Below are 23,872 nucleotides of genomic sequence, written 5' to 3'. Positions count from 1 at the left end.
AATGGATGTTCCAAAAGGAAGTTATAATAATGTATATATATATATTTAGGCCCTATGATGGGTGGGAACTGGGAAAGGTGAGAAGGAGTATTTTTAAAGAGGTTAATCATGTATTAGAGCCAGAAATAATTCTCAGGACCTGGCTTAGATGCAGAAACAATACATACTTTAAGTCCTCAAGGGTATATAATTAAAGTCTTTTCTAGTATATCCACAACTGCATAACTGCATAAAATCCTTGCAGATGAAATCTGCCTATGTAATTTCCAGTGTTATGTTTGGATATCATTTAATATCATTTAGTTGTTTTTTCCATCCTCTCCCCTTCTCTCTCTCCCTCTCCCATTTTCTTTCATAGTCAGAGTTTATTAGATACATAATGCCTCTTCGAAAGATCTTCCAAAACCTTTCAAACTCACTTGCTATATGAAAGATAACATGAAATCACTACATGATACAAATAAGTTCTGAATACTATTTCAGAATAATGGACTCCATGAATCCTTAGAAAGGCCAGTGTAAGGCGACGCAGTTACATTTGAAAAATAAGCAGTGGTGCCAGGTCTGCAGTTTCTTTCTAGAAGAAAGAGAGACAGCTAAGTGACAGAGGATAGACAGGAAAATATTACCTTATAGATTAGTTTTTCCTCTTGATCCCCTGGGGACAGTAACAGCTTTCAACCCCTCGTTAGTCATCATTCTTTCAGAGGATGAGGAGGGAAGGAGGAAAAGAGAAGAACTAGGATAAAAACTTGAGTAACTCTATCAAATACTTCCCATGAGTACACAAATCCTTTCTTCTGGTGCACTATAGAGAGTCTCTCAATTTCCCTGGCTCATATTTGTAACTCATCTATATCTCTGTAGGATGTAATTACATGGTAAGTTCTCTCTCGTAACAAATCCAGTCTAAGAAGTTACAGGTCCCAGCTGTGCAGCCTCTGCAGATTTCTACACTAGAGAGCAGCAAAGTAAGACATCCAGCAGGACCAGCAAAGGGACCTGAATGAGAATCTACACTGTTGATTTGGGCTTGAAATCTCCCTCCACCCATGCCATGCCCCAAGCAAGGTTCACAAGCACAAGCTCACATCCCAGCTTGCTTAGCTCAGCTCTAGGAATGGTCAGGGGTAACATATCTCTTCCAGTGTAGGACAACAGAAGCCCCATTGACTAAAAGCATTAGGATTGACTTATGCCCTTTGTCTGTCTGGATCACAGTTTTGAGGCAACCACATGTTAAGCTTTCTGAGGCTATTCAGATGCTTTGTTGCATGTTAAATTGTATCTCATATACACATACAAAAGAATAAGCTGTCAGGAGCTGCTAATACTTCTTTCATTTTAATAGCTAGTTACGTTACTTCTCTATTCCTCTTTTTTTTTTCCCCCACCTGTTTTTTGTTTATCTGTTTGGACTAGGCTTACCTTGCAGCAAAATATTGCTGCAAGGCAGTCAATCCTCTAGTCTCAAGTCATCTGAGCTCCTCACATTTATCCTGCTTCAGGCTCCTTAGATCCATCTTTTGTTATAGGTGTGGGATCTGGAGTAGGCTCTGCATTTCAACAAGACGGCTGCATGCCAAAATGGGTACCACTGCTTAGGTTTCTACTGCTAGCTAGGTGGCAGAACTTATGCTGTTACAGTGAAGTTCCCTCCAGCTTTTTTTTTTTTTTTTTTCCAAAGGGGAAAAAATTAGCCAAGTTACAGGTATGGTAAGCAGCTGTTTATTTGAAAGCCACATCCATATGTATATAAAAACTTCTTGATAAAAAAATTCATTCCTATGAGCCCTATAGTGTAGGTCCTCATGATAAGGCTTAACTTTTAATTAGGAGGGAACGTGCTCTTTCCTGATGACGCAGCCTATAGCCTATAGTGCAGACAGTGGGATTACCAGTTTATAGTAAAATGTTTTATATTATTATTTGTATATTCTCTGCTTTTCCAGAAGTTGTAACGACTTTATGTTTAGAGCTCAAGGCTATAGGATTAGCTGATTGATTTATGAATTAGTACATTTTTCGAAGAAGTTAAGAACTACATAGCTTATTTAGGCCATATTAGTTCATACTGATTAGAAGCAGTCCAATGCTAAACTATCTGACATACAGCTATTTCTGTGATAGAGTAGCACAAATAATCAGATGATAGATAGCTTTTCCTAATCAAGAACATCCCACCACCACCAAGCAATACTGCAGTGGCATGACCTTACAGCGTTAAAATCTGCAGCTGTAAGGGATGTAATCCTGGCACATGTGCTGCCCACACCTGTTCCATTATGACTGTCTGGTGGTAAGATTTGCTTTTTAAATTGTTTTTTTAAATGTTAACTGTGTCTAAGGTTTGTAGTGCTCAGGGAGAGAGTGTCCCGTGTTAGCCATCATTACTGTTTTTAACCTTTATCATATAAGATCAGGGAAGGCAGCACAGTTGGTCTACCAAACAATAATATTGGTAGATTTCTGAAAGAGGGGCATCATGTCACAAAATTTTCATCACTGGTCTTGTCATTAAATGAATCTTGTTTCACTCCTGCTGTCAAATCTGGTGAGCTTGCACAGATAACAACAAGGACTGCTGGAAGGTGCAACAGCTGTTATTTGGCTAAAGACTCACTTAATAAGATCTTTGATTAATTTTGTCTCTGTACTTAGAAGTAGGCCTGAACATCCCTACCTTTGAAGAAAGATGGTGAAAAGGGGGAGACTGTGGTGAGAGACAACAGGAAAACAAACAAACAAACAGCTTTTTATTTGTTTGCTTTGTTTTCTATTGCTGTAAGAAGATTATAGCAACGCTTTTAACTCCCCTTCAAGCTATGAAGCAATAATTTCATTCATGTTCCCCATCCCTAAAATCTAGCTCTTGGTCAGAGCTATCACCTCCCTCTGGGACATAAAATAACCCACAAAAACACCAACCAGCAAACAAACAAGGAAACAGAATGCAGCTTATCTAAGAAAAAAAAAAAAAAAAAGAAAAAATATAAGGAAAAAAAAATATATATATAAGGAAAAAAAAAAAAAAGAAAAAAAGGGGGGGAGGGAAAAAAGGCAGCTTTACACCCTCTAAATGTTCTAGACAATACACATTTTCTAGTCTCAAAGGTATGCCTTGATCATGCAAATCTCTACTTATGAAATCACCTCTTCATCTTGAATGATATATTTGCAACTAAATAACAGAATTATTTGTTTATCATTATGTACTAGAAAATGCATATGTATCATATTGAACCTGCTTTGGCAGGGGGGTTGGATTTGATGATCTCTGGACGTCCCTTCCAACCCCTATGATTCTGTGATTCTGTAGTTAAGGTGCAGCAAAAGTATAGCAGGCTTGCCTTGTAATCTATAAAAGGTGAGCAGCCTGCCTGGTCACTGAAGCCACTTGCTAATTAGGACTAGGTCATTTTTGGGAGAAGCTGCAGTGTGTTTCTCAATTTAACTTTTGTATCAATGAGTAAGAGAATTGTAGATACAACAAAACAACTTTGTACCTTAGCTGTTCTTTGGTCAGGTTTGATACTCCATCTTTCCTCTCCGCATTTTTGTAGCAATCAAGATCTATGATTAATTAAAATGTGAAGCTCCTGTACTGAAAATTAATGGTGTTGACTTTAACAACACTACTTTAAATTGCAAAATCTCAAACATATGTATATAATCTTACAGATCTCAAAGAGTCTGGCTTTTTTATAAAATAAAAGAACATACATCTGCATGTACAGTTATACTTGCTTCCCCATTTGAAATAAAAGAAGTGTAATTAAAATTTGGCAAATAAATTTCATATATATCTATAATGCTATAATGTGATGGAAAGTACAGCAACAATAGCCGAATGACACAATCCTAGGCCACAGCAAATGAGAACGAGCCCAAATGCAGCAGCTGTGGACACAGAAACAAAGGAAGAAAAACTTCTTACCTTTGGAAGGACTTCAGTAGGCAAGGATCTCCAGCCTTACCTCCTTTCCCCCACTGTCAACCTTTCAATAAGGCCTGGGAAGGGGTGGATCCTTCTAGTCAATCAGGTGTGTTGCATACACCTGAGCTCCCCTGAGTTGACCCTGTCTTCCCACCAGGTGCTCCATCACTTGTTCAGGCCATGACAGCATTTCCACTAAACTATGGATCATGAGAAATCAAAAAACTCTGTAGCAAAGTTATCAGTCCATCATAACCTGAGCTATTGGAGCTGCAGTTGTTCAGAGATACTGTGTTCAGCCACTTAAAGCAGCTAAATTGTACCACATTGCAAAAGTGATTGCATAACTAATGCAAGGATGATATTTGTTACTGCAGCAGAATCATTCAGTTATAGCTCTCGCAGATTCCTTAACAGCAGCTGATATTAGTTATTTTTAGAAAAGGGCTGGTCTTGGAGAGCAGTTTGGCAGCTGGGTCATTCTTAGTTCAAATTATTAATAATAATGCGTTTGTGAATAAAGTATTATTGACTTGGTGATGCATATATTACATTGCTTTTCAGGGTACAATCTCAAAGAGGAAAAAAAAAACACAGAAATATTTCCTTGTTTTAGAACACAAATACATAAATTTTAATCTGAGAAAAATACAAAATGAAACCATGTACAAGTTATGTACAAACCTTTTTTACAGGACAATATATTTATCACTGGATATTTATTACATATGACAAAGTCAGGTAGATCATTTCTGAGCACCAGCATTTGTTCTCTCTCATAAATCCATAATGACAAAAAGTAAAATGATGAAGTCATACTCCTTTTTCTTGATGAACTTTCTTGTAAATTGATAGCTGGTTCTCAGAGTATTCTCCCCATGCCCACCCCCAAACTATAGCTAAATAGATGCAGCATTAAAATATATTGTATGCATAAGTTTGTGTATTTTCTGAAAGAAGAAAAAAAAATCAGCCTTGTACTCTGTGGAAATGCAAAAGTTATGGTTATATCAACTATTTTTGACTGAGTTTAGATTATTCGCACTGGTTAAACATGTATGTCCCAAGCAAAACCATAACAGAAGCAACATTTTTGAACATCTGCTTGAGACAACTTCTGCTGACATTTTTGTGTCATTCGTTATAGTTATTGTCCAGTTAACAAAATGCTCATATGCCCAATTTTTAATTTCTCAACAAGATATTTTTCTATTATATACACTCAACTGCCTATATATTGTGTTGTTTACTGTTTTGTTTTGTTGGTGTTTTTTTTTTTAATTAAGTTATAAAGCTCTCCTCTAAAATGCATTGATTGAAGCAGTAAGAAGCTTTCTTTTAACCTCAGTGAGGCTCTAATTAGATACAGCGTTACTCTTTTTAGATTCTTAAGTTAGATATTACTGTTAATTAGATCCAAATAAAAATATGTATTTCCTTTCTCCCCCCAACCCCATCCCTTCTCATTTGACAGTTAACAATAGTACATCATTAGATAAAGCAGAGACATTAGACCAGCAGTCCTATCTATTGATTTCAGTGGAACTTACTTGGTTATATAGACTACTGAACATCATAGGCTATATAGTTTCAATGTGGCCATATATTCTATAGTAGAGAAGATCTATCTGTGCAAGATAGCTGCATTAGTTGTATAACTGTAGCTTTGATAAATGCTGGGGTAGAATTGTCCACACTATAGGCCCACGTAGGTTCCTAGGCAGTGGCCACAGCTGAACAACTCCATTCCTTTCTTCATTTCAAATGGGCTGTACCGACACCTACTAATATTGCTCAGTAGAAAAATTCTACAGGTTTTGTGCCTTCTAACTGGATATTAAAAGACCTAGAAATGAAGCATGCATTTATAACAATTTTTAAAATTCTTGCTAAGCCTGTAATTGATAAAACAATTTTATAAAAAATAAAAAGTATGTTCAAATGCTGGGGAGAATGATGGTTCACATGGCAGAGAGAGGAGAACAAAAGAATGAATATCAAGAACTCTCCTTTCACCTGACAAGAGCTGTGTTTTTTCTTTTTTTTCATGTGTCTGCCATTGTCACTGACAGATGTTTCCAGGCCATTATAACTCAGGGGAAGGATTTCTTTTTTGCTTTGTCCAGCTCTTCCCATTTCACATAGTTGCTTTAAGTACATTTTAAACTTGAAATGAAAGTTGGAACATACACACATTATTGATCCTGAAGAAATTCACAATGATAACACCCTTAAAAAATGAAATCCACCACACCTAAACTTTGTTATTTGCTCATTTCAAATACATTGCTAGTCAAGAGCCATTATGAACATGCTTCATGGTGAGAGCATGTGTTTGCTCTGTTTTCAGAGTCCATGTGAGTAGGCTGTGAGAGGGTAGTTGTTTACAAGTTTATGAATTAAATGATGAGTGAACAGATAGTGAAAACAGACATGCAGAATTACCTATTTTTTAAGTTATTGCTTTTATCATGCATTAGTTTATGCATCCAGTTATTGCAGTACTGGCTAGACACAGTTCACAGATGCACACACATACAAAACCCAACAAAAACAGTCCCTGTGAATGAGAACACGTTCTTACACTTTCCCTTCCTTCTCCTTCCCTATAAGGACTTCAAGAAATGACAATACTCCTTACTCTGGCAAAAAAAAAAACAACCCACCTCACCAATAGCAACTACCTCTCCTTACTATCCATCAAACTGTAATGAAAACTTTAAATGCTCTTGTTGCAGTGTCTCATTGCGTATTACATACAAACTACATTTTCTCTTTTCCGCATTTGGCCAATTACAGTTGCACTTTTTCCCATGCATATTTGAGTGATTGTGTTGCATTTTTTAATTTTTATTTATTTATTTATTTTAATAAATGAAAAATGGGGGAAAAAAGATATTTAGTGTGGCTAAACTTTGTACAGCCACAGCTACTGCAGCAGCCTGTAAGCTGGTGAATGCTCGGCACCTTTTCTGAGAAATCTGTGGGGCTCAATAAGGGCTTCATCATCATTAATTTTATGGTATATAAGCAATGCTTCTTTTCCCATCAAATATAAATAGGGACTAGCTATGAGCTAGGGATGCCCTGGGTTTCACTGACAGTATCTCACTCCTTGTCCCCATGCTCCTGTCTTTTGGACTAGCAGAGCTTGCAGAGTCTCTTTGTACCATAGGCAGAATAATGATCTTGTCCATGTACTTGTAGTACGTAACGATACCCTGGACAAAGAAGCTTGTACTTTGAGCCATATGACCAGAGCTGTTGAGTTGAAAAAAACAAAAGCTGTCAACATAGGGGTGATATTTTTGGAAAATCTTTGTAACATTCAAGGAAATGGTTGAATCATTTCTTCTATAATTGAATTCTCTATACTTTCTATAATCATTTTCTTTTTCTTTCTTTTCCAATAAATATATTGTGTACCTATCACCTTACAAGCAACAGTAAAACAGTCACATTGAGGCCTTTAACATCATGTTTAGGCTCTGAACATCTTTTTTCCACATTCACATTCTCTGTGCTTGGATGTTGGAGGATGTGCATGATGCTTCATTCAAAGTTTTGGGGGCTGAATTAAAACACCAGACACTAGACAGAGCCCTGTAGGCTTGCAGGCCATATGCAAGCAGGGATGCATGTGCATGTGTGAGGAGGGTCCAGCACTGTGCTGTCACTGCAACATCAGAGAATTGCCAACCAACATACAGCTTCTCTTTGCTGAAACCAGGCAAGACTGGTAGGTACAAGCTCTCCATACGCTAGCCCACAAATAATGTATTTCCTTTCACTTTGTGTATGTGTTCTCCTCACACCTCCATAAAACATAATGCCATGCTTCTCATGATGATTCTGGCCGGTATCAAAGGCTAAGACAAATCCCAAATTTGTGTGCATGTATCCATTCTTGAATATATATGTCAACACATATATGTCAATACATATGCGAACACACACTCACATGTGCACACACAATCCAATACCTGATTTACGAAAAATTGTTTAGCCTGGATTGATCGTGCATGCAACTAATGAGAAAGTTAAAATGTAATTTTTTCTCTTCTCATTTGACAGAAGGTAAGAAATATTTAAGAGGTTCGAAAATTTATTTCTCTATCAATCATCAAGTTTCCTGTCACCTATCACTTAGGCCACTTTTCCAACCACTTGCCTTGATGTAATACAATATTTCAAAGCATTGGTGCTGACCTTTTTGCGGTGTTTAATGGCTCTAAGAAAAAGATTTCCACTGGACTTCCTACTTACTCCATCTAATTCCCAGAAACCAGTCCTGAGTCTCTGATCACCAAGAAGAGGAGAAAATAAAGATCAATGATTACTCTTAGGTTTTCCACAAATTGGAATTGCAAAAAGCATACTTATACCTGTGTTTCTCTGTTTCTTGCTCTTTGTTTATTGATCTGTCTTCCTACCTTTACATATGGAGTGATCAGTGCTTGTCCTTCAGTTGTGTACAGATGGCAGCGTGGCATTTTGATCTATGACAGTTAAACTGGACAGATGCACAAACCTTAGTGATGTAGAGAGGACTATTGTGTTTGATTCATTAGTGCATATTATAATTTGAGTACTCACTTCTGAAGGAAGAATATTTAGAAATGGCACCATCTATGATAATGTACACATACAATTAAGCAGCAGTCTTCTAAAAAAGTTAATTTGTGTACAGATGTGAAACCAAATGTAAATTTCAGAAATTCTCCTGTATGGAGTACCAGCTTTTTTCACTGTAGTTAGTATGAATGCAGTTCATAAATGAAAAAGGAGCACTGACTTCAAAGTAAAGGCTTTATGTGTCCCAACACAGAAACTGGATGCAGATTATAGCATGTTAATAGCTCAAGTAGCAGAGATTGGAAGAACTCAGCAGAATTGTCTTTTGTTTTGGGAATGTGAAATATGATAACCACGGTCTAAATAATTGTAACGAAAAACTGCTTAAGTTGTTTTGTTTCTTTGCAGGAGAGTGAAATATCCTAAACAATCCAATTTTACATATACTGTATAACAATTCCTGTTGTTTTTGTTTAAATAACTACTCTACAAAATGTAACAACAAAGTTATCACAGTCCAAGAAGTCACTCCAGAATAAAGCCTGTTAGGTGGTAGTGTGGCTATATTTGTACTGCAGCCAGTGGACAAACATTGAAGCTGAGATAGTTTAGCTTAAATGTTGGATTAAATAGTGGACGTAATTGTTTTCACAATAAATTAGTATTGTCTGCTTTTTATTTGTTTGATTCACTGATACTTCTCTAATGATAAAAATACCACGGTGTATTTTATTGTGGTATTTCACAGTTCTGCAAAATTACAAAGCCTCAAGTTGAATTGCACAATGGAAATCTGCTTTTCCTGATAATTGGGTCCTAGGTTTTTGTTTTAATCCTCACTAGCACAGTCCTTTTTTTTTTTTTTAATTTTTAATTTTTTATTATTCACACAGTTGTGTCAGATGTTGCTAATCTGAGATATAGAGAGCATTACTAAATCATTTAGAACATCAAATGCTTGGGTGAATAGATACTGCAGCACAGATATGAAACATCACATCTTTGTCTGATGACTATAAAGCTTGTTGGCAACTTTGTGAAACTGCTGACACAAAAGGCACCTGCCAAAGGCCTTTTGTAAGTTAACATTATAGATACATTCATTACTTTTACTTTGATTTGGTTATTTCTGTACTTTTGTATCTGGTATTCCAGCAAAGTAAAATGAAAGAAAGAAAGGAGGGGAAAAATGTTAAAATATGATGTTGCTTGATACAAGAGTCAACTGATAACATTATGTTGAGAGGTTGTGAAACTGAAGCTAAGCCAGATGTTTCTATTCTGATCTGAACTCATCAAAGGAACCTCAGTGTGCCTCCCACTGAGGTGTGTGCTATCACCAAAGGTCTGGAGATAAAGCTCACAGCTGATCAGGAGGCATTTGAGTCAGATAAGCAAGACAGATATGGGACCATCAGCACTTCTGAAGTAAGAAAACAACAAAATATGATTGATGAGAAAGCATATGACTTATGAGTTCATGCGCTGTTTATGCACCCTGCCTTAAAGCACTGTAATAGTTGGCAAAAGAAGAGGAACTGCCTGGAATTACCAACAGCTGATGGCCGACAGGCAGCACAGAATTGTTACGTTTACCATTTATAACAAGTGCGGCCTGGGAGCACCTTGCCATGTCCCTGGCTCAGGGTGGTGTTTGCTATGCTTAGTGTCACAGAGGACGCAGGCCTTCTGCAGGGATTGCTCAGTGTGGGGTGGCTGGACCTGATCATGGCCATGGAGTTGAGCTATGTATGGTAATAAAACAAACGACATCTCAACAGAATGTTACACATACAAAAATATGACTTTCAACTTTGAAAATAAATAAGTTTAGTTTATTAAGAGCTGGTGTCAATGCTGAACAAAATACACATCCTCCAGTAAAGAAACATGTAGGTGAACTACTTTTTTTTTTTTTTTTTTTGATTTAATAAAATACAAGTTGGACCTTTATTTATTTCTTTTTAAATGTATCTTTTGTCTCCCTTAATTAAAAGTCTTTATTACTGTGACCATCATTCTCCTTTAAGCCAAAGACTGAGGTGAGGTTGTTTCTCTAATATTTCTTAGGAGTCTGGCCACATATGCAGTTTTTTTAAGGGAAAATACTTGACAATGAAAAAAAAAAAAGAAAAAGAAAAAATATATTTTTTTCTAATAAATAAAAATAATTTAAAATGCTAGAGGCTATACATGACTAGTTCTGATTATGTTCATTTATAAATGAAATAGTTTCCAAAATATGTGGAAGCAATATTAAAGGCAGACAAACAAAGATCTGTCTACTTTATTTTTCCATTACACTTGCCCTTCGTAAGTTCTCCATCAGTGGTTCAGCATGTAAGAGGAATAAATGTCACATCACCATTCATGAAGTTTGTCAGACTTTAAAAAAATAGTTCTGGCCTTGGAGTCAACATTCATCTTCAACTTCTCTGATTGGTGGTATCAAGCTGCTTGTCGATTTGTATTGATTGATCTGATTGGCCATGTGGGTGCTCATGGGCTTGATTTGAATGTTTCTGGGATAGGCATTATCCGGCTCATCTGTAAACCATTTCTTTTCTGCTAAGAAGCAAAATGGGTAGAGACAGAATAAGGAGGGAAAATAAGAATTTTAATTAGTGAAGCACGCAGAAGCAAAAACACCAAAAAAGAGGGGGGTAGCAGTCAGTAAAGTTTAAAGAGAAAAGGCAATCAATAGAAAGTGACTTTGACTAATTAATAGCGATACAGTGCATTAGATTAATACCTCTGAAAATACTCTTTATGGATGGAGCATGACACACTTGCACATTTGATAGAAGTTAAACAAAACTGGCAGTTTGCTTGTTGTGAGAGTTCTTTTTGTTTTCATGCTCAAGTGAATGCCCTCTGATTCATTTATTGAAAAAAAATGGTACAAATAAAAGGCTAAACTGAGAAGCCAGGGAGAGCAGGTGCGGTAAGGGTTACGCAGAAGAGAGCGTGTGAGTCCTATACAGAGAAGTATCCCCAAAACTGGGGGGCTTCTCTGTCCTGTTTCAGCCTGGAGGTATTCATTCTCACGCAGGAGAAGACCTGAAGGACGTCTCACAGGCCCTGGTGTCAAAGGACATGGCATGGGTGTGACATGGTCACTGAGCAGCCCGGCTGTGGGTTTTTCCCTTGTACAGGGGAATGCAACCTACCTGGTGCTGCAGGTGGTAAGGGCTCAATCCTGCACAAATTGGTTGTGATACATAACAACAAGGCATGGAAGCAGGGATTTACTAAAATATTAGTGGGGCCACCAGCCCTTCGCTATGTTTGGGCAGAGCCTGTTTCTATCATCATGGGAAAAATTTTATGGCACTGCTCTGGGATAGGCTGGGAGGCAGGAGAGATTATAACATTGCAGCTACTCCCTCATTGCATAGGATTACTTCCACTGTTCTGCATTGCTCATAATGCAGGTAGGTACAAAAGCTTCACAAAATTCACAAAACAAAAAAAAAAAGATTTCCTTAAGACATTGCTAACACTGGTGTCATTCCTTAATGGCAGGTATGTAGCTTTGCAGGATACTTCTATTTGAGTACTTAAAGACTCCTCATCATCATGCAATTTATAGTCATCAGGTGCGTGTTTTTTGATACATTGTGAGCAGAGTTTCCCTTCACCCATCTCTCTTTCTCTCCTTATCCAGTTTGCAGAGGTGGGTGTGCAGAGCAGTGAGCTCAAATGATGCCAGGGATAGGATTCTGCAGCTGTGGCATTTTCATTGTTACGTGCCATGTTCAATGTATGCTACATCAGAGTGGCTGTGCTTATATTTATGCAATACTTCTCATCCCAGTGGGAAACTCAGAATGCTTTGGCAGCTTCACTGTCTCACTACATAATACAAACTAGCACTTCAGCTTACCCCTGAAATGCTGCTATCTCAGGGCTCAAATCAGGGAAAGAGTGAAAGGGGTGCTCCTTTATTAAAAAAAAAAAAGAAGAAAATTAAAAAAAAAAGAAAAAAAAAAAGAAAGAAAAATTCACCTCAGACCAAGCTCAGGAGGTGGAGCTTAGAACAGAAATTGGAAGAGCAGGAAGAGAGACAACTATCCAGGCACAGATGTGTAAAAATAAGCAACTAGCTGTGAAGTTAGGGTTCTGAAGAAGTGGATTAATTTCCAGAGTCAATCACTTTTACCTGCTGTGGATTTTAAGCATCTACTTGCAATACTCCAACCCCAGCAACAAATCCCAAACTCAGGAAAGCTAATCCATTATTTTTATTGATATATTTGTTATCTGTGCTTATGCATTTATAATAACTTTTAAAAATTATAGAAAGGAGTTACATCATTAATTAATGGTGGATTACTGAAATAGAATGACTGCAAAGGTTTTCCTGTCATTATTAAAAATACGATTTTCTTTTTTTGGAAATATCTTACTCATTTTGGATGAAGGTAAATATTTTCATAGCTGCTTAAAGTTGCCTGAGTCTGAGCAATGTTTTCTTTCCCATGTCTCTCTCTCTCTTACCTATTATAATTAAGTTCCCTTTGATTTGAACAGATTGGACGATAGGAATTCATAATGTTACATCCTGCACACTGAAGCTAACTGATTAAGTGCTCTAAATTATTCTTCCTGACAGAATGATAAAGTTACAATCTGTTCAGAGATGATCTACAGCTTGCCAGACTCCTACTGCTTCTTTCTACATTCATTTATCTTTTTGTCAAGCAGTTTAAAAAAAAAAAAAAAAAAAAAAAAGCCTCAATTCCATAGATCTTTTAAAGTCATCAGAACATCTGAATTATTAATGAGACTTTAAGGGAATGGCTCCTGATGGGAGCTGGTTTAAGAAAGGTTGTAGGAAAAAAATCTAGGAATGTGTACACATCAAAATAATTTCAGCTCCATTTAAAAAACCATTTAGTTCAAGTGTGACACATGAACCATTATGCATTTGTGAAAACCAATTTTATGTGATCTACGATTAAACTAACCTTTCAGAGAGGTGTAAAGTGTGATGGTTATCATGTTTTAAAAGCCTTGCAAGATCACATAAACAATTTCAAACTAACAGTTTTCTAATGGTTTGTGTTTAAAATGATTTTGAGGCAAGTTAAGCACTGTGAACTTTTATCTCTAGCTTCTTTTGTAACATATAGTACACAAACTTTTCTTACAAATAGAACTTGCTGCAAGTTCATGCAATCTCATAGTAAGGGAAAGAACTGCGCTGGTGCTAAGGATGATCTGCAGCGTGCTGCTCAGCAGCAAGTAAAAAGCACTTGCTTTGCCCCTGCTTTCCCTGGAACTGCAACACAAGATAATTATATGTTAATCTTTACAATAAAGCTCATGTTCAGTGAGCCAATCTTAGAAACTGACACCATCAAGTCTCTTCATGCCTTCACCTGGCAAGTAATAAATACAGAAGATAATTAGTAAATGCAGAAACCTGTAGATTATTTTCTTTGACTTCTTTTGCTTTTTAAATTTCTTTTTGCAAGCGCTGAAACCTTAATCCAGGCATTACCATCTCCTGCATCAATGCTTAGACCCAGCTTTTCACTTCTCCTGTCCTTCTATTGTCCAAATCGTCTTTGATCACATAATGATGAAACTCCTGTGGAAGTCCATTACTCACTATACTTACCTTTGAAATGGGAGGAAGACTTTCTCCGTCTTTCCTTCTGATGTGTTCTGCTCCCAGTTACTATATACTCTTCTTGGATCCCTTACACACTTCTTAGTTTTTTTTGTTATGCTTACAGTGTTACCACAGATCTTTACCCATCTTAAAAAAACACTTTTTCCTTAAAAGTCTGGAGTTTTTTTTTGTTTGTTTGTTTTTGTTTTAAATCAAGAATTTAGTTATTGATTTATCCACCAGAATGTGGGTGGTCCTCTGTTGTGTCCTGTCTGTTTCTCTCCTTTTTTGGCACATGCATACTGACCCTAACCATAGGTTACAGTGAGAACAAGCCTAGTTTTCAATGTTTTTTTTGTTTTGTTGGTTTGTTTTTTTTTAATAAAAGCTCTTTAAGAGAGATACAAATCCTTCTACACTATTTGATGGATTTCCTTTTGACACCATTACTTGAGAGATGTTGGAATGTCTAAGTAACTTCAAAAGTATCACAAAGCAGAAAACAATTACCTTCCTCTCAGACGTACACTTGTATTTGTTATGGGTTGCCAGCACCCAAATGCATTCATGGAGGTCTTAAGGGCTTCATCACAAAAAAATAAATAAGTACTAATAACTTGTGTAAGATTTCCTTAAAGCATAAATCAATAATTAAAAATAAAATGATCAAAATACAGATTACTTCAATACATCTATAACAATCTCACAGTTCTCTCAAACAGCTTTTTTTTTTTTTGCCCTGGTTCTTTAAAAATTCTGGCCTGAGTAACCACATTTGAATAAATGTCACTGTGAAGCACCTTCTGAATAGGGCAGAGGTGAAGAAAGTACCAGCGAAAGATGACGCTAAATTTTACTGAGTCTGTATTCTCACCATAATCCCAGATTATCTTACAGTTGTTTAAAAAAGGATTCGTATTTCTTTATTTTGTGACACAAGTTTCAAATGAGGCTGACAGGGATGCGTTTTTTTAATAAAATCATTATTATTTAGTAGGTGACAACTGGCTTCATACTAACACCCTTCCTTCCTCTACTAAATGGAAACCAGATAAAACATTAATGGGGATGCATTTTGGTGTTAAAGACATTAACATTCTTCCAAAATGAATAACTGCTCTCCACTATCTTCAGTCAATATTGCCAACATAAAAAGATGCTCATGAACATACACGAGGGATGGGAGAGAAAAGAGGGGAGGAAAGGAGCTGGAATGAGGAATGAGAAATTAATGTCTGCACCAGGATAGGCATCTTCATTGAAGTGGGAACCTGGGTGTTTATAAGAGGACACGTGCAATTAGAAAGGCAAGCTGATGAGAGGATAAAAAATAAAACAGGGTTGAGCAACAGCAGCAGCAGCAGCAGCAGCCAGTTTTACTTCTGGATTGGAGGGAAAAAAAAAAAAAAGGCAAAAAAAAACAAACAACAACCAAACAAAGAAACAAACAAACCAGTAACTGAATAAAGTTTTTAACTACTTTTTTGTTTAATTCCACAAGTTTTCACAAGGACAAAGTTATAGAAGGAAACCCACAGCAGTTGCTAGGTCATGCAGAACCATTAATTGTCATACCTTGGCCCATTCTATTCATCCTTGTTGCACTTTAGAAAAAGAAGTAAGCTATGTAAGTTTTACAATGCTTTTAAATTGTCATATTTCCTGTAGAGCACTTTAACTGGCACATCCTTGTAGAAATAAATATTCTCAGGGCAAAACACGGTAACTTTCTTTGCAAAAAGAAAAACATGAATTTGTCTTTATGATCAAAAGCAACTGTAATATATTGATTTGTAGGTGAGCAACCAAAATTTGCAACATATTTCACTGACAGGACTCACAGCTGCATTTGAATGCACACACACATATGTACTGTATTCCAATTGTTATGCTTAACACTGTGCAGTGGCTCTCTGCAGCCCACTTGTATGGTTACAGGTTTTGTCAGTAAAAGTGCTTGGCTTCATTGTCAATTCACACAGCAAGCAAATCTTCAAAATTACCATGCTTGGGGAAGGGGAAGGTAAAAAACAACACTAACCATAAAAGCACCTTGTCTGGGTTGGCAGATGCGATGCTAATCACTCCCATATCCAAGTGTTTTTTTTTTTTCTCTCTCTGCATGCTTTCTTGCTGGGTAGACAGTGAAGGTGGCACAAGTTTCCAGCCTTCCTACCCATCACCTAGAGAACTTCTTCACACAGCCTAGAACTTTTTCTAAGGATTTCAGAAGGTTGGCATTTGAAATTTAAAAATAAGCCTCAAGTATCATTTTTGTGGCTCCCTAGGATAGGTTTATTTCCTCTACTTTATGTAACTCCTTGCAATAAGCTCTGTTTGGCTGGATGAGTCATTGGTGAGAATACACAAGTGCCTAGAACATGATGCCTCAGTACAGTGTATGTTTCCACCCCAGCTCTCTTGTTCTGCTCATTCATTAGCCATTTTGGCACAGCATCTTTTCTTCCCAAATGGGAAGGAAGCTCACAGATCTTAAAGGCTCTCAGTTGTCCTCCCATGTATTCCTGCTAACCGTGTACTGGCACACCTGCTGAAAAAAACTGGCTAAAACATGGCTTGGGATTTCTGGAGGATCTTTGCACATTAGAACTCTCGTTGGAAGATTTATACCACCTCTCTAACTTTGAAAAGTTAAACTACCATCTGGGGAAAGGAATAAAGTCCCCTGGGAACTGATACTTAAGCATAGAAAAATGCTTGCTCTTTTCTGAACATTATTTATTCTGTACATAAGGTGACTAATTCACCTTTTAAAGACGTAAAAGTCCCAGCAAGGCAATTTTCAATGACTTACATCCAATATTTATGATACATATGGCTTTTTATCCCAAATGTCAAAAGTGAAAGAAAATATAGCTATTCATGTGGCAGTATAAATAGACAGAATAATAATTTAATATGCAATTAGACTCTTTCTAAACTTAAATTAAACCATTGGAGTTTTACAACTCTATGCCCAGACAATGTCAATGTTACAGGGAAAAAAACACTAATTCCAAAATGCTAGTATTTTAGAGAAAGTCTTCAAAGAAGCAGAAAAGTCCCTGATGTTGCTTTGGTATACAGCAGGTGCTTAACAGTAATTTATACAAAGAACACAAGCCCTATATAATTTAAGCTTAGCTTAGCTAGTGAAAAAGCAGTAGGTTTGCTATTGTTTTTGTGGGCTTCTTCTTCTTTTTTTTTTTTTTTTTTGTGGCAATAGGTTAATTTCATAAGCTTCATATAAATGTAGCAACTCCTCTAAATACAGTTATAAAAACCTACTGCAAAATACATCAACACTTCTGCACTAAATGACTTTCTTTGTGTAAATCTAACATCAAAAACAAGTGTTCATGTTAAATATAATCTATTTTCTGATATCTAGGTAACTGCAGTGAGTTATTTATGTTTTCAGTGTGCCTATTTGGTTTTGGATTTTTTTCTCCCCTGGTATTATAAATAACTTTTGGTCCGTCTGCTTTGTTGCTGTTGTGCTTAAGGGTTTTATGGTGGTGAAATAAAAATGACAACCACATGCACACTGTCATACATATGCAAAATATGTGTACAAAAAGGGAGAGCTCCATGGGAAAACAGGGAACATTACTGTTGGAAACATTAATTGGGGAGAATGGGTGGTGAATGCAAGTTTCACACACAGTGGGAGCAGATACACATATCAAAGTCTATCTTCCTGCACATACTTCTGTTTTTCCCGGGAATCCCTGGTCTTGGTGCGGTTCGGTCGGTTTGCTGTTGATGGGATGGAGTGAACTGATGAGCTCTTCTTGCTGGAAGAGTAGGAGGAATGGGAGGAATGAGAAAGACTGGCCCGGGACTGGCCAGCGTTGTGGTCGAACTGCATCAAACAGAAGATCAAGTCTGTCGGCACAAGCTCAAACTCATATGGTGGGTTTGTGATAACATAACTGCAAAGAAAGAGGGAAGAATGTTTAGATTTCAACCAAAAATTTCTTCTAGAGATGTTATCTCATGAACATTTATAAAGATTTCTGTTTCTTGAATGTGTATGTGATTACAGTTCACATAATACTATATTTTTTTCATTGCCATCTTATGTCAGATATCACTCCGAAAGTTTGCTTAGTGGAACAGACATGTTGACTTAGTAGGATGTTCTCCAAGAAAGCCACATCATGATTTTTCTGAGAGCACAGCATACAGCTTATCTTCCTTTCTCTAGCTGCTTTGGAATGCAGTGACTCTAGTAAACAGATTCACATACTGATACAAAAAACAATATGCCTACCAGAAACGACACTTAAAGCTGGATTTTAAATGCAATAATATTTAAGTATATACAAATATAATATAATAGTATCAACTGTTGCTCATATTACCACTACACATAAAATAAGTTAGGAAAAATAAGTAAAGTTAATTCCTTTTTTCATTTCACCTTTGTGGTCAGTTTCATGACCTCAAAGGGCATTAACAAAGAAAAATACAAGGATCCTGTACTGGTAAATATACATATACAGGCCTGAAATAAAAACTTTGTCAATCTCAATGATCCCCCACATATAACCAAACCTCTTTCAAAGACAGGAAAGGCTTTTAGATCTTACTGCTAAAATCTTTAATGTGTATAAATGCATTGTATGTGAACAAGGCAATAGGAACTTTCTTTATAAGAAAGGAATGAGTAAGAATTCTGAAACACACAAGATCTTTTCAAATTCAATGCTAGCAACATATCTGGTTAAACTGCTTCAGAGACTATAGTCACTTATTAATTCAACTAATAATCCCAAATAAAGCAAGTACAGAGTAAATCTAAACTGAAAATAATTTTTCTAAACAGTTCATCAAAATTGTTATGGATGAAACCACTTCAGTGGGATGCAGTGTTGCTTATTGCTTATTGCCATGTCTAGCCAATGCTTTTTGTAAAGAACGAAATAGTAATGGATGGCATATTTATGATAGTTCTGATGTGGGTTTATGTGCGTATTTCTAGTGGGTGCACATTTCAAGTAAGCTGCCAAATAGCCTTTGGGTTGCAAAGATTGAAAGGTATCCATTCTGTTCAAAATACTGAGTTCAGCCTCAGTTTTACCAAAGTGAAAATGCAGCCTATTAACAGAGGAATCTCCACTTATGGGAGGAAATGGTGATTATATAAAACCTATGATTTCAATTCTCTAGAGTGTTACCACAAAGTATTCAAAGATTTATCTCTTGCTGCAAAATTATAAAAAAATAGGAAAAATCTACTTTTTTTAGATTTCTTACAGGCATTAGGATATCCTCATCCAGAAGTATGAAGAACAGTGAGAGAGATTTTCTAACATCACACTTACCGTTTAGTGCATTGGCTGGGAGTACTTAGATGAGCATCCCTTAATCGATAAATTCCAAAGCAAAGCATATTATATGTTTTCAGTGCTTTACAAAATAGATCTCCATAACAGCCTCCATCCTAGGAAAGAAAAAGAAAAAAAAAAAAAAAAAAAAAGGAAGAAAGAAAGGAAGAAAGAAAGAAAAAAAAGAAAAAAGAAAGTTTTTTTTGTTTGTTTGTTTGTTTTCTCTTTTCTCATTTAAAACTGTGACAGAGAAGTGGATTTTCAATAGGAGTTTGTACCAAAATGACAATGTATAGACAGGTTGTTTGTGTCACAAATGAGAATCTTTTATCAAAGCAAATGAATAAACTAAATGTTATACTACAAATAAGTAATTACTTTAAGTGATCATTATTTTGGAGAGCCTAGGTCCATGCAAAGTTACTAAACTGGCAAAAGTTAATGATCTGTTTTAAGATGGAAATGCTAATTTTGGGATTAAAGAATGTGTAACTCTACAAATTACATTAATTGTAGTTTGAAAATTGTTAGTATTTGTTACCCTTTTAGGCAGCAGTCATATTGTCATCTTGACAAATTCACTGAGGAGAACAACCAAAACAAGGAATCTGAAGAGTTAAATAATTACATATCTCCCACTTTAAAATAGTGATAAGTAGCCTATTTCATAAGGAGTATAAAATTATTGCCTTGAGTAGCAAAAGCATTATATATTTGATAATTTGTATATCTAAAATATTGATTCTTAACTAATGGTGAGTGTTCAGTACATTCAGTGTTCATTGACACAATGCAGTTGAGGATCTGGCAAAGCAGCAGTTGAAGGACTGGTATTTTTCATTTTATTTCTGAAATTGTTATTCTGAGTGCCCATATGTTTATATGAGCTACTAGTCTTAACTATGAATGGAGTTTTACAGGTATTGACAGGCCTTTTACTTCCATCTGTGTGCTCTCATTGGCTTTAATTCTTAATCTGGTGTTTCTCAAGAAGAGTACAAGATTTGGTCCAGAAAACATTTTTAAATACTACTTCATTCAAGCATGACATTTTTTTAAAGTGTTCTACTTTAAAATTTTAATTTTCCTCTTAGGATAGTTGAGTGAAAGTGTCAGAAAATTAGGATTTCACAAGTATTTTAGTTGATCCAGAAAAAAAAAACAAAAAACAAACATTATAGTTTTGTTTGCCAGACAGTAAGTGTAGAAGAACTTTGAAGAACTTAAAGCTCTATGCAAAGACTAAAAAAACTCATCAAAACCCAGTAAGGGTATAGATATTTTCATATATAGACTGGATTATTAGTAGGATGATTATTTTCTCCAAGTCAGCTCATCCATATCTTTACATAAGTAAGAACAGCCATAGGACTTTTCTCTTTGCTTGAAATACTCAGGAAAGTAGACTAGCAAGTCATATAATATCTGAAAAAGAATAAGAGCAAACCTGACACCCCATGTATTAAAGTGTCAAGCCATCTAAAAGCTTTATTATTTGAAACTAAATAATAGAAACTATGCACTATGATAGATTTTTAATTCACTCTTACAGAAAATAAACAGACTTCATACCAGCTTTGGTCCTACATGATCTTACCCCTAAGTCTGCAAATGGCCCATCGTACAAAGCCAGCTGAGCAACTCGACACCTGTCCCTGTTTGCAAGTGTCTGGGGCGTGCTGTAACCTCCTCTCAAAGCATTTTCCTCAGCAATCAGTGCTTCCAGCTCTGGTGTGGCTCCTCCTGTTACCAATGTCCGTATCAGTGTGAGGATATTGTCATTGAAGTATGTCTGCAGAGATAAAAGAAAGCTCTTTAAGCAAACACCATTAAAGTCACAACTGAAGACATCCAAATTACAACTTTTCTGGGTTTCTGCTGTTTAAAGTTCTTGGCTGTCTCTTCAAATAATTTTATATAGAAAGTGAAAAGACAGCAGCCTCCAATTACTCTATTTTCTTCTATCCCATTAGGCTTCTATACTAGATCCTTCCTTTTAAACACCAATTCTGGTTGATTTTTATTAAAGTACAAAAATTTGAATGATTTATGTTTCCTATAATTGGCGTTAGTAGTGATGCAATGACTGCTCTCCTTCTCATTGCCTTCATGTCTAATAATGGGCTTTAGGACATGTAATTGTAAAATTCAGACCACATTTAAAGCTTACACAGGCTAGATTGCCTTTTTACTCTTGTCACCAATTCGTTGGGGAGCTGCCTTTGTGCTGCAAATGTCATTACTTATTACTGTGCCTGGACTCTAGCAGTCTAACCGAGGTATTGTACTAAACATCTTATTACGAGACTTGACAGTGTTCAGACATAAGCATGTATCAATTAAACATCTTGAGTTCATTCCAGATAAATGTATGATGAGTTTGGGATCCTAGTGGTCCTTTTAAAAAACTCTAGGGTATAGGGTAAGTGTGGTTTATTAGGGAAGATTTACTCCACACTGACATTTTGCCAGCATCTGTAGCATTGCTGGTCTGTCAGGCAAACAATGAGCATTTTAAATATTAATTTAATGCCAGATGAATGACTTTCAAGTTCACTTAAAAGTATACTAGTATAGTTCAGAGATACGCAGTTAAGTATCTGCAGTGCAATGTACTGGGCAAAAAATAATGATCACCAGAAAAACAAGACACCGTCATTTACAATGACACCAATGTCTGGGTTTTCAGAAGCTTTCCAAGGGTAGCATATGAAAAGAAAATGAGCTAGCTGTAGTATACATGGGACTCACATTATTAGATTTATGACTTTTGTTGATTTTAGGACTTGGACCAAATGTAATCCGATGACACGAAAATGGATACTGCATTCTCAAACACTGCTTGTTGTGCAAAGATCTCAATAATACTTTTCATTGAAATTCATTGCTTTTCCCATATAATGCAATTGTTTGTAATACATAGTAAACTTAGGTACAGGGTGAAATGTTTTATTCTGAGATCAAAACACAGAACTGGCTCCTTATCCATGTTGCTTTGATATTCTTTCTTTGCATAATGAAACCTCAGTTTTATTGTTTACTTGAGCTGACAGATAAAACAGAAGAAAATGAATGCTATGTGGCAACATTTTTCACTGTTACATTGAAATTTCATAACTTCAAGCATCTCTGCTTATTTAAGTAGACATATATGCCATTCACCTGTTGACAAAAATTAAAATGAGAGGAAAATACTATTATTATCATGCAAACCCTAAACCAAATACTTGCATCATATCAGCTCCCATATATTTTAAATTAACCTCAGTATGGCAGTACATGTTTTTAAATACAAAGTGTACTGTGATGGTAGTCTAATACTAGCAGGAGGAATTACTTTAAAACAATAGCTGATCTCAAACCAGCTTATACATGTGTGGATGAAATGTGTAATAATTCAAGGGTAACACAAACTTTTCATAACATAAAGTAAAATCATTGTGACTCCTTGCAAGAATGAAAGTCTGGAATGATTATATAACGCTTAATGGGAACTGCAGTGGTGACAGGCAAGACAATCAGGTATTATTGTTTATTCTTCAGTTAATTACTTCTTACTTGATTTCATGGAGGTGAGAATCGGAGCTGCCTTCTTTTGGCAACTTGCTATTACTTTTCCAGAAATAAAAACTCTAAATCGACAGATCTGCATTAAGTTTGGTCTCTTTTCTTAGCCTTTGCCAGTGTATATTATTTATCAGGCAGAATTAAAATAATTAGCATAATTCCTTAGCTCCTGTAGTTAATCAGCAATGTTTCTTGACACCAAGTTCATATATATAAAGACATATACTGACAGATCAGAGGTTGGAGACGCTGTGTAATAAAAACTGGAAAAGACCTATCAGTAAAAACATGCTTCTGCATATTCTATATGGCACCTAAATCATACATGTTCACAGAATTAATTTATTCAGAAAGAATACTTTTAGTTTTACTGTTATGAATCAAGATAGTATATGGAGAAAAAGTAATACATGGTTCCACGGGTAGGCTTTTTTTCAAGTCTGATTTATAAGCTCATTACAGTCTGGCCAAGTCTGACAAGTAATATTCAGCTACTCTAAGAGTGAAAGTTGTTGATCTGTGTGAAATAATTTTCATAGCTTGGTGACTTGCAGTGATTGGCAAAATGTGCAAAAGTCTGAAGACATACTAAAGATTTTAATGCTCTTTAAGAAGATGGGTATAATTAGACCAAACTTTCCTGACTTATACTTCATATACTTTTTATTCTGTAATGGAAATCACAGCTTCTATACCCAGAATCCAAGACTTAAACACAGATAACCTTACATCATATGCATTTTGTACTGTGCAAGTGCACAACTACTCTCAGTTACAGCTCACTAGAGAACGGTGTACTAAGAAATTATAATGGAGCCATTTTGCTCATTGTACTATAGA

At 36.0% G+C, this 23,872-nt stretch overlaps 1 protein-coding gene across 9 annotated transcripts in view; it reads right to left on the bottom strand.

Annotated features, from left to right (window-relative positions):
• Nucleotides 1–4,539: 4,539 nt before the first annotated feature.
• The window catches only part of KCNMA1 (potassium calcium-activated channel subfamily M alpha 1), a 444,410-nt gene continuing 425,077 nt past the window's right edge, over nt 4,540–23,872 (bottom strand). For 6 of the 9 annotated variants that reach the window (XM_085230132.1, XM_085230130.1, XM_085230131.1 and 3 more), the window contains 3 exons: nt 21,063–21,257; nt 19,463–19,581; nt 15,597–18,067 (listed from right to left, as the gene is read on the bottom strand). In XM_085230132.1, coding sequence (XP_085086258.1) covers nt 17,818–18,067; nt 19,463–19,581; nt 21,063–21,257 — 564 coding nt within the window. In that variant the 3' untranslated portion in view covers nt 15,597–17,817. Of the gene's footprint in view, nt 11,081–15,596; nt 18,068–19,462; nt 19,582–21,062; nt 21,258–23,872 lie in introns of those variants that run through there. The other 3 variants (XM_085230135.1, XM_085230137.1, XM_085230134.1) reach the window with 2 other exon arrangements.

The sequence above is a fragment of the Meleagris gallopavo genome, chromosome 8 (assembly GCF_905368555.1).
Source record: "Meleagris gallopavo chromosome 8, MGAL_WU_HG_1.1, whole genome shotgun sequence".
In the NCBI taxonomy this organism is placed as follows: domain Eukaryota; kingdom Metazoa; phylum Chordata; class Aves; order Galliformes; family Phasianidae; genus Meleagris; species Meleagris gallopavo.
Note: the sequence above shows the minus strand (reverse complement) of the source record. Positions and strands in the feature narration are given on the sequence as shown.